The sequence below is a fragment of the Triticum dicoccoides genome, chromosome 3B, assembly GCF_002162155.2.
Source record: "Triticum dicoccoides isolate Atlit2015 ecotype Zavitan chromosome 3B, WEW_v2.0, whole genome shotgun sequence".
In the NCBI taxonomy this organism is placed as follows: Eukaryota; Viridiplantae; Streptophyta; class Magnoliopsida; order Poales; family Poaceae; genus Triticum; species Triticum dicoccoides.
The window spans coordinates 797,212,357-797,224,245 of record NC_041385.1 but is presented as its reverse complement, the minus strand read 5'-3'; the positions used below and the strand labels follow the sequence as shown (position 1 = coordinate 797,224,245).

General features: G+C 41.2%; 1 protein-coding gene across 1 annotated transcript; it reads left to right on the top strand.

Annotated features, from left to right (window-relative positions):
• The first annotated feature begins 4,710 nt into the window (after positions 1-4,710).
• On the top strand, positions 4,711-8,054 carry LOC119278544 (protein LIFEGUARD 2-like). The gene is made up of 4 exons (XM_037559878.1): positions 4,711-5,130; positions 5,553-5,666; positions 6,762-6,919; positions 7,017-8,054. Exons 1-4 carry the CDS (start codon positions 4,869-4,871, stop codon positions 7,221-7,223), a joined length of 741 nt encoding a protein of 246 aa, XP_037415775.1. The 5' UTR covers positions 4,711-4,868; the 3' UTR covers positions 7,224-8,054.
• The last annotated feature ends 3,835 nt before the right edge of the window (positions 8,055-11,889 follow it).

The following is an 11,889-nucleotide window of genomic DNA, read 5'->3' as shown; positions in this document are numbered from 1 at the left end:
CAAGACGAGCTCAATTGTGTTGTGTACGTCGTAAACAGATGCATAAAGGTTATTTTTTAATATAGAGCACAAATATATATCATTTGAGGTGATTCATTCATTTTTGAGTTCCATCATTAGCATGTCTACAAAAGGGTCCAGTGTAGAAAACTAAGTGTGTTGAGGTTTAATTCATATAAAATGTGTCGGAATGGAAATATGAAAATGTGTATGTATGAACAATCTCAGATCCATTTCTCATGTTTATATTTTTTTAATCATGGGCTAAAGATCAAATGCTACCATGCAGCACCACAGTTGGGTAGTTTTTGACATCTTCAGATACAATATGCAGGCGAATATCACATTTCCCGTGCGAGATCAAATGACTTGAGCATTACATTGGTTCAACTGTCCCTCTCATCAAGTATTATGTTTGCGAGATGAACAAGACTTTCATGACTCCTGGACAGAGGATGGTATGGATCTTAAAAACCCTGCTTCTCACAAGTAGAGAATCGTAGTACCCAAATATGACCAATTAATGTTTCTTTTTCCAGTGCTTCTCCTATCGCTTCACGAAGCTATATCTAAAGGACCATCTAAATGAACCGGTCGAGGACATGATGGTGAAACTCAGCACTTGAGGTGTCACAAGACAGGTCCGTATAATAATGGACACGAACAAGAGGGCCATGATAACAAACAATTTGTAACTTTGTCAAAGCAGCATGGGTCATAGAGTTTCGGAGATGAGTCTTTGCCTTCGAGATTGAAAGGGGAGAACTAACGCTCACAATCCATAAGCTTTAAAATGCTAAGATACAAAATCGCATGTGCACTGTCTGTACAGAAATCATTATATACAGTTTATCTCACAAGTTGTTTGCATCAGGTTCATGTGAAGTGCCACCTATGAGGTTGATCGATAAGGCAGTTGAATGAAGCTACTTATTAGTATGCTTAATAGCTATGGTTTTGTAGTCGTTTCTCCTTTATTATGTTTCTCCTTTTATTATTTTCCCTCCTATATTTACGCTTTTGATTTCGAACATAATGACGGGTGGTTATGTTTTGTGGTCTTATGAACACTGAACTTGATGTTGCCTTATAATCTTACTCGATGTTGCCTTATAATCTTAAGCTGATATCGAACTCCATTATGTCTTGCATCCATCACAAACGATTTTTTTATCCTATGCGAAAGCATACACTAAATTTGGACTCCTACTAACTTCATACTATCTGCTTGGCCAAAACAGTGGGACAGGTACCCTCGCGCCAAGGCGCGTTTCCGATCTAGTGTATTGTGATTCCACGACCTGCACTTCTAGGGGATCATTCCCGATCCAGGTGCATTCATCAATCAAGGTTTCCCATCTTTCTAGATGGGCGACTCAAGACGCTTTCAAAAACTATTATTGGTAGTGTTCATGCGAGTGAACGGGTGACAACATCGTTGCTCTAGTCTAATCACATCCTTTTTACTATAGTCTTTGGAGTATTTCTTCTAGCAAAGATTGATACCACGAAGAAGATGTTTTCAAGAGATATCATTGTAATTCTTAGTGATATGAACCTTTGTATTTTTTTGGATCTTAGATCGAAATCAGTGTACATAATTTCAATCTAAAGAATCGCAATCTTTTTGCAATGAGGAGAACAAAAATTCAAGTGCCAACTATAGGCATCAAGGATCTCCTCTATGCTCCAATAAGTGGAGCAGTTGTGCCAACTATAGGCATCAACTACGTATGTATTTTTGACAGCGCGATCTATTTTTGTAGTACCAGTGAATGGGTTGCACGTATGTATTTGGCTAAATATATGAAATGTACTTGAGAGAACAAATATTCAAGTGCTTGCAGTGAAATTTCACAAGAGGAGATCAAGGATCTCACTATGAGGTATGAGCCGAGTGGAGCGGCGGCAACAAGTAGAGGTACCAACTATGTACATGTTTCTAAAGTCTGATGTATTATAGTACTAGTAGCTGAACTGTACATATGTATTTGGCTAAATGTATGAATTTTACAAATAAATTCGGCTAAATGTATGAATTTTACAAATAAATTCGGCTAAATGGATGAAATTTAGAAAATGAAATCTTTTTTAATCACTAATTGTTACCAGTGGCCTCGCTGTTAAGAACCACACCATTCATATTTCTTACCGGTGGCCTCGATGTACGGAAAAAATCTCCGCCACTAGCATTTTAAAAATTAGCGCCGTTCGACATCCACGCCACTAGAAACTGAACTAATCATCACGCCACTAAAAACCTGTTTCTAGTGGCGTCTGACATGTGTGCCACTAGTGTTGATTTTAGAATGCCACTAATAGGCTTTTTTGTACTAGTGTTGGGTCTCTCTCTTATTTTATTGTTGCCATATGATCCGTTCATTAACTAGTTTCTAAAGTCGGATGTATTGTAGTACTAGTAGCTGAACTGTACATATGTATTTGGATAAATGTATGAATTTTACAAATAAATTTGGCTAAATGGATGAAATTTAGAAATGAAATCTTTTTAATCACTAATTGTTACTACTGGCCTCGATGTTAAGAACCACACCATTCATATTTCTTACCGGTGGCCTTGATGTAGGAGAAAAAAAATCTGCGCCACTAGCATTTTAAAAATTAGCGCCGTTCGACATCCATGCCACTAGAAACTGAACTAATCATCACGCCACTAAAAACCTGTTACTAGTGGCGTCTGACATGTGTGCCACTAGTGTTGATTTTCGAACACCACTGATAGTCTTTTTTGTACTAGTGTTGGGTCTCTCCTTATTGTTTTCAACCTCCATCAAACTCTTTTTTTTCTTATTGTTGCCATATGATCCGTTCATTTATTTTGCTTGGAATCAAACGAACCATATTATACGCAATCCTTATAACTAGCAAGGCTAGATGGATTGACAACCTCACTAATTTTATTGGGGATCAAGAAGTACTCTAATTGTGGGCATGTACTGATCATAGGTTGTAATCCAAGCATTTTTTTTACTGGTTCGATAAACTTTGGTTCTCATCTAAGAGCAAAAACCTTCTGCTAGCTATATCACCCTTCACTTGGGCCCAATAACTTCCATGTAGGGAAGTAGCAATACACTCCTGCATATTGATGCAGATTTAATCCTCTGAATGCCACCACACACGAGAAGGACGAGAAGGATTCCTGACTTATGGGCATGGAATTTGGAGAAGAAAGGTATATTTATTGTTTGTGTAGCTTCTTGTATGTTTTTATCGATCAAATTTTGAAGAGAAAGCTGGCTTGATAGCTTGATAGGGCTTTGAAACATGGAAGTCGAGACATTGAAGGGGGTGGAGTTCCCTTTGAAAAACTACAATATAGGCACCCAAACGGGTTGTAGAACATGACTAAAAGTATGCATTGTCTCAACCAGGCTACACTAGGTCATTCGTGCAAGGTGCGAAATGTCATACAAGAATCCAAAAACATGCCCTTTATGATGTTTGGCTGGATAGTCATAGTGATATTGTAAGATGTCCTTTTTTGCGAATCACAAAGCTTTATTGATCAAATAATTTGATTACAATCTTGCTGAAGGGTCTCAGCAAGGAACAAAGGGGGTGTACTTAGGCCATAGACACCGACGCCTTGACTCGCTCGTTCTTTTGACATCATCATTAGCATCCCTCCCAATAAAACTCAAATGAAAACTCTCAATTTTACGGACAACTCCTTACTATCATGAACAATACTCGCCACTTCAGTTCTGCTGTAGTTATTTCCTTCCCACTAATTGTTGTGCATCCGTCCGTCTCTACGTGCACATTTTGAATTGCTTGTTCCACGGCATTTGCACTCCATCCCGAACTATCAGAGCTTCCATGATGAATGCATTAGCTGCCCTCTCATACCACACAGCCTGGGCACGAAGTAAGGTACCTGTTTTGTCTCTCCAGACTAGGCCGGTTGCTCCAGTCAAGGACTCCTCCAGGAAGGAGGCATCGACATTGATTTGGGTGTCCGGCCGCTACCTTGGAAGGTTCCTACCCTCAGGCTCGCCCTGGGCGGTTTAATCCTCCGCTCCTTACCTGTTGTAACCAGGTCGTTCGTGGTGTCGATCGCCCAACAAACCGATGCCCTAACAGTATTCCCGCACTCATCGTTCCGTTCTGTCCAGACGGCCCAGCAACATCAGTCTCGTTGATTGCATCACCTTCTATCATGCCAATGGCCCATGAATCGGGGTGAAGTTGTGGAATTTTGACACCAATCAGCTGCATTCAAAGAGTGCGTGAAATATCGTTTCCTGAGCGCCACAGTCCTCGCAGAAATCGATCTCTTCCCTATGGCGTTCTTCGAGGATCGGTTTGAACACCTCAGTTGAACCTCACATGGTTTTCCCTTAAAAAAAAATTCTAGTTCCCATGTGAACAAGGAGCTCCTAAAACAAAATATCAGGAACAAAAAACACTAGTCCCCTACGCCTACGCATGGACCGTGCTCATGCGCGTCAACGGCGCAACGACCCAAACGCGTCTCCCGCTGGACTCGCTCCGCGCCATCTCGTCTCGTTTATATCATCGTCTCGCCGCGTACCGTTTTTGCCCCAACCAACGTCCCTCTCTCCACCAATCCAACGTACGGAGCCGCGTAAGGAGGAAGGAACTGCGAAACAATCTGCCTTACTAATGGGCCCAGCAGGTCTCCCATCTGATCTGCCCATATAAAGTCGAGCACTGGAACCTTTTCGGCCCATCGTCGTCGCCGTCCCCCCAGTTCCCCTCTTCTCCAATTTTGCTCCTCCCCTCCCCTCCCTCTCGCCTTCCGTTCCGCCACACCCGCCAAAACCCTACCTCCGACCGAAGGCTGCTTCTCTTCCCTGCCGCTAATCGCCTCGCCGGGCGACATGAAGGGCGGCGACATCGAGGCGGGGACCTCCGGTGGCACTGCCGCGGCGCCGGCGGGGGCGCTGTACCCCGGGATGGCCGAGAGCCCCGAGCTGCGCTGGGCGCTCATCCGGAAGATCTACGTCATCATCTCCCTGCAGCTCCTCCTCACCGCCGTCGTCGCCGCCGTCGTCGTCAAGGTCCCCGCCATCCCCCACTTCTTCGTCTCCTCCTACGCCGGCCTCGGGGTCTACATCTTCCTCCTCATCCTCCCCTTCATCGGTGAGAATTCACACACACCACCTCCATCTTCTCTGTTACGAATTTGATTTGTCCTTGGGGTCTCGATCGCATCCGATTCCAGGGACGGTTTCCCTCACCGCGAGCGTCACGAATATATTCGATTTACAAGATGGGAAACTTGTGGCTGTTAATTTTTGAGGGAGAGCCTTGTGAGAGGACAGGACTCTGCTCTGCGTTACCTTTGCGTGCTCTGCTCTCTATTTACATTCGGGATGCCGTCGCGTCCCCGCAAAGCTATGAATGTGTTGGTTTTACAACTGCTGATTTTTGCAGTAATGTCCCATCCATGTACTCTTGATGTTGCTTTACTAGACTAGAATGGGACGTGGTTGCTTTGTGAATTGCAGCTGGTATAATCCATCTGTTACTTACGAAAATGCTTGTTGAACTTTTGTATGCAGTGCTATGCCCGTTGTACATCTACCGCCAGAAGCACCCAGTCAACCTGCTGCTGCTTGGCGTCTTCACAGTGGCCATCAGCTTCGCTGTCGGCATGACATGTGCCTTCACTAGCGGTAATTGTCTTCCTACCATGTATTCTTTCTTGAGTCACTCTGCTCTGCTGCTTATGTAAATCAGCATCCTCAATGCCCTTCTCATTAATTGTGTGAATTCTTTACACATGACCAGTAGATATTTTCCTACTATTATCTTGTTAGTCACTACCATGTACAGCAATTTGGTAGTTTCCTACTGGCTGTTATTGTGAAGCATTTTGTTTGCGTGTGGATTGGGTTCAGAAATACACATGCCGCCAATTTTCCATGGCCATGCAAATTGTACACACAGGCAACCCATGTGACTATTGTTGTTGGTCACCTTTTATGATATGCTTGTCGGAGTTAAGCATTTGCAATATTGCCAGCTAGTTGGATTCATAAATTAGCAACAGTAACTTTGCTTCTCATAGAACATTGGTTGGATCTTACATATTTATTTACTTCTCTTCCTGCCCCTATTTGTTGTAAGATATACATAGTAATGTTCTGATGTGATAGTATCAATTTGATCTGCAAGGCGGTTTGGTCCAACCAATATGCCAGCCAACTAGACGTAGTTTAGGTTGCACAACTAGCTTAAACTTATATCGAAATAAAAGGGATTTTCACATAATATATGAGCTGGATAAATCTCACATATCTGTCATCCGTATGTAGTTATGCATGTGCTGCATAAATTATATTCTAAAATCATGTGCTGGAAAATTATATTCTAAATGTGCTGGATAAATCTCATTTGATTGAAGTGATTGAAAACACATAATTTTCCGATTTAGACAAAGTTATGTTTTCAGGCACCTATGATCTGTCATCCATTCGTGTTTACCTCAGCGTTCCTATCATGTCTTTTTGGGTTATACTAATAAATCTGAGGTTCCTTCTAGCTTTACCACATCGCAGGAGGTTGCTGCTAGTTTGCCTCTTTTTCAATGGATCATTGCCATTTACATGAAAGTGCTTTATTGTTTGGTCAGATTTACATGAAAATTTCTTTGCTAAAGAGATGTATGATTTGATAAGAAAGCAATTAGTTCATTTAATTAGTAGCTAAACTTGCCTATTCTTATATGATATAAAGAAACCGCTAAAATAGTCCCGCCATGTGCACAGGCAAGGTCATTTTGGAGGCAGCGATTCTTACAACGGTGGTTGTCTTCAGCCTGACTGCTTACACCTTCTGGGCTGTAAAGAGGGGCAAGGACTTCAGCTTCCTTGGTCCTTTCTTATTTGCTTCTCTCATCATGTTGCTCGTCTTTGGGTTCATTCAGGTCAGATATGATGCCATCCATTTATCTATGATGAAGCAAAAAGCCTCTATTATTCTACAATCAGTGAATACTGATCATGGCTTGTCTAAATATGCAGATCCTCTTCCCCCTGGGCAAGCTCTCTCACATGATCTATGGTGCGCTGGCAGCACTCATCTTCAGTGGCTACATTGTCTATGACACGGACAACATCATCAAGCGTTACACCTATGACGAGTATGTCTGGGCCGCCGTCTCGCTTTACCTTGACATCATCAATCTGTTCATGGCCCTGCTCACCCTGTTTAGCGCGGGTGACAGCTAAGCGTATCACCCTTCCATTGAAGATCTGTATAGGCGCTTATTAGTTTAGTTTAGTTGATCCCTAGCTAAACGAAGAAACATATAAGAAAACTGACATGCGTCAGTTCTATGGACGTCAGTTCTATGGTCTTTGAGATGCTGGATTGGTGGCCACGCGACTTCTGGACGAGGACAATATTATGAATTGGTCTCTTGGCCCGTCGTACGTGTGGGTGACACGTTTGAATTGGGACTATTCAATAGGTAATGATTTGGTAGTGTACGTACCTTCAAAGAGGATGGTGCTTGTAGATTTCATCCAGTTAAGCTTGATGTTAGCACTGATTACTGAGGAACTAGCAGGTGAAGGTATACGCCGCGCCCGTCGGTAAGCCCATGTATGTGCTTAGTTCTTTTTTATTGCAAGAAAAAAAAGGATTTGAAAGAGGGCTGCCGCTGTGGGAGTTTTAGTTTATCTGGTGGATTCATGCAAAGCCATTATATGTTTTTTGTTTTGCGCATGCGCGCGCGGGGGGTCCTTGTTGCTTCTTTTATCTAGGTTTTTGGTACGGCTAGTTGATTAGTTTGTTTTCTTGTTTTGACTAAACTGATACGATCATTGATCACATAAGGGATCACATAAGGTTACATGGATAGGAGGGAGATCACGCCATGCTCGTGCATGTTGTTGGTTTGGTCGGACAGGGGAAAAATTTACAAAATCATGTGACTTATTTTGTTCTCTTGTTTGCAAAATCACGTGAAAGCACTGTAGTAGACAGGGGAAAAAGTTAGTGTGAGAGGCTTCGAAGTTTGTAATTCATCTATATACAATCTATGAATATGACATTTTTGTAGAATATTTTCAAATGCAGCAAAGGTATACCCAGAGGTGGAGATCTAGTGTGTATTGTAGTTATATACTATTCTCTCCGTTCCTAAATATAAGTCTTTAAAGACATTTCAAATGAACTACAACATACGAATGTATGTAGACATATTTTAGAGTGTAGATTCACTCATTTTGCTCCGTATGTAGTCACTTGTTGAAAGCTCTAGAGAGACTTATACTCCCTCCGTTCCCAAATACTTGTCTTTCTAGGCATTTCAAATGGACTCAACATACGGATGTATGTAGACATATTTTAAAGCGTAGATTCACTCATTTTGCGCCGTATGTAGTCACTTGTTGAAATCTCTAGAAAGACAAGTACTCCCTCTGTAAACTAATATAAGAGCGTTTAGATTACTAAAATAGTGATATAAACACTCTTATATTAGTTTACGGAGGGAGTATTTAGGAACGGAGGGAGTAGATTTTAAGCATGTCATGATCAAGAAAAAAAAACGAACTACAAAGGTATAGGTGGTCTGAATGTTCAACTAAGAGGGGCATGGATCTATTCGTACTATGATGTTTTTTTTACAATTTTGGTTAAGCGAGGGATAAAAAATATAGTCAACTTTATTTGATGGTAGCTTAGGATTAGAACACTAGTAGAAAAGGGGGAATTTGTCCCGGTTCGTAAGGGCCTTTAGTCCCGGTTCATGAACCGGGACTAATGGGTCGTTACTAATACCTCCTCCCTTTAGTCCCGGTTCAAACACGAACCGGGACAGATGTGCCTTCACGTGGCTGGTGCGCCGAGCCCAGGCAGGGGGGCCTTTGGTCCCGATTGGTGGCACCAACCGGGACCAAAAGTCGATGATTTCTTTTCTTTTTTTAAAAAAAGTGGCTGCTTTAGGGGTTTTGGGGGTTATTTTTAGGTTGTTATTAGCTCTCTAATAGAGAGAAGTGTCCTCTCTTATATCTTCGTCCTTGGTTTACCAACGCTGCTGCTATGTTCATTTCACCCGCTGATATAATAACTCATGCATGCTTGCATCATACATCATCATATATAATAACAAGTCCTACTAATCATGCATCATCATACAACTTCTACTCGTTATTAATAATAAGTCATACGATCATCATCCTCATAGTCATCGAACCCAACCCTACATAATTGTTCTTAGCACATGATCATCAGTATCAGGTAGGACCTAAACACCCTTAAGGTCAAAAATAGCATAAAATAATATAGACCCTGACTCTCCATTATGAAGAATGGAGATCATCCTGTCTCCAATTCTTGCACTTCGCTGCCTTTTGCTTCCAAGAAGCTCCTTACGACTATCCATACATTTTTTTTATTCTTTGATTGTCATGTCTCCACTTCTTTTAGAAACCCGGTATGGACAGTTCAGATTCGTAGGAAGACCTGGTTGTATGTTCAAAACATGAAGGGTACCGTGCGTATACATCAGATGAGGCACACAATCATTCGGGATTATCTGTTGAAAAACATAGTAATAACTTCGTAGTTAGCAATGATGTACTAGTTTTAGAAGTGTGCAAAAAGATGCACGGATGTCGTAATAGTAAAAACTCTTACCAGGGTATCTCCATGGTAGTTACCGTAGTTCAACATGTGCACTAGTGGCACGTATTGACCATAATGTTGAGGAGTTCGATTGTAGATATTGTAATTCTCAAGATCAGTACAAAATGCGATCAGATGATTTTTCTCCCTATAAGTTAATTCGGAGCCATCGGTGTAGTGGGTTTTGTCTACCATCTTCCGCACATTCTTTGAAGAATGAAAATAAGCTGTCAATGGAAATAAGATGTCAACTATTTTGAAATAAACAATATAAATTACTTAATAACTATGTTAAGCTCACATGGGGGAAGAATTGGAGATGTACCCACAAGGACCCAAATCGAAGGTCTCTCTTGCACGATTGTAGGATCACCAAGATCCATGTTGACAAGCATACCCTCATCAAAACCATACATCTTGCAAAGTGCTTCCCAATTTTTGCAACCAAAATGGGTTTACACTCTCAGCATTGTACAACTTTACTTGAAAATCCACACCATGATGGGTACTTAGAATAATTTTTTTGGTTTCCATACTTTCATGGTCTTCAAAACCCATCCTATCCAAGACATAGCGTCTTGCATAGCATGGGATAAGCTAGTTGAATTGGAAAAGATGAAAAATACACGTTAAAATAGTTGAAGTCGTGCTTAATTACGAAAAAAAACTATTGTCGTCGTTGCGTACCGTATGAACATCGAAGGTCTCCTCGAGCTTAATGCTGAAGCGCCGATCTTCGTCCAACTCAATGAACCTGTCGCACATGCCTCGGTCGCCGTGGCACCAGTCGCACTCCCCCGGGCGGTTTTCGTCGTCCGAGTACGACATTTCCGGCCTATGTTCATAATTCAAATATTAAACTAGATCATTATTGTTAATCACGAGTTAACTATCAGTGATGTACGTAGCTCCTCCTTTCATTCCCGAGTGCATTATTACACCAAATTGTCTAGCACACGGGAACGAAGGAGAACTTTTCCAATATGAGCATTCATTAAGCAAAACCAAATCATAAAATAAGCAAAACCAAATCATAAAATAAAGTAGTATTCAAATTAGCATGCATTCAATAATTATAAGCAAAAGTACATCATCTCTTGGTGTCCGTACATCGTCGAATATTATCATTAATATAGCATCACTAATACAATTAGAACTGTAGCGCCCGACGGGTATCGTCGCGGGCGGTGGACACCCAAAGATAAGGAACCATCACAGGATCATAGCTCCAGTGAGATCCCTGAAGAACCTGCCAGGTATTGTCGAACCTACCCTCCAATGCAACCATGTATCGACGGACGTGCTTGTCCTCCTCGCTGACACGGTGACGTACCACCTCCGCGGTGTCCGGAAGCCTCGGCACCGTCACTGGCCCACGCGACCGCCACCAAACAAGGATCGGGTCAACAACGGGCTACCTCCTCACCAACCTACGTCCTCCGGAAGGTAGCACCTCCCAATACCAGCCCGGCGGAGCCTAGTCCCGAACATGGCCCTGATCAAGCAGGCCTCCACCGCCGAGTCGACGACGACGAGGATGCAGGATAAGCATCGCCGACGTTGATGCGAGAACTACTTCTATATATAGTTAAATAAAGCAGTTTTATTAATTAAATCAACTAGCTAGTTCAACTACTAAGCACTTATTATAAATAAATAAAGTAGTACTTACTAAAAACAAACTACTTCTATATATAGTAAAATAAAGTAGTTTATTAAATCAACTAGCTAGTTCAACTATATATGAAGCACTTACTATAAATAAAATAAAATAGTACTTACTAAAAATAAATTAGTATTTTTTAACTAATTATATTAAACACTTTCTTTTCTTTTTTTTCCTTTTTTTATATACTATGAACAAAAAAATCATTAAAATTCTATGAACAAAATTACAACAGAAAAAAAATCATAAAAATTCTGTGAACAAAAAAAAATCATAAAAATTTGAAATATTCGATCTTTGCATATATATGAACATACAAACATGCATATTCAACAATAATATCACCAAAAAAATCTGTTAACAGAAAAAAAAATCTAACACAATATGAACAAATTAATTACACAATATGAAAAAAATCTAACAGAAAAATCTATGAACTACACATCTAACAAAAAAATCTATGAACTACAAAAACATCTAAAAAAATCTAACAAAATCTAACAAAAATCATAAAAAGTTGCTCACGGCGACAATGATGGCGACGGCGAGGTGCGGGGCGGGGCGGCGCGGGCCGGGGCGGCAGGGGACGGCGGCGT

Bases quoted from the DNA above. Each gene is read 5' to 3' on its own strand.
- LOC119278544 (XM_037559878.1), top strand. From the start codon at position 4,869: ATGAAGGGCGGCGACATCGAGGCGGGGACCTCCGGTGGCACTGCCGCG. The intron at 5,131-5,552 runs GTGAGAATTCAC...TTTTGTATGCAG, and splicing joins CCTCATCCTCCCCTTCATCG to TGCTATGCCCGTTGTACATC. The intron at 5,667-6,761 runs GTAATTGTCTTC...CCATGTGCACAG, and splicing joins GACATGTGCCTTCACTAGCG to GCAAGGTCATTTTGGAGGCA.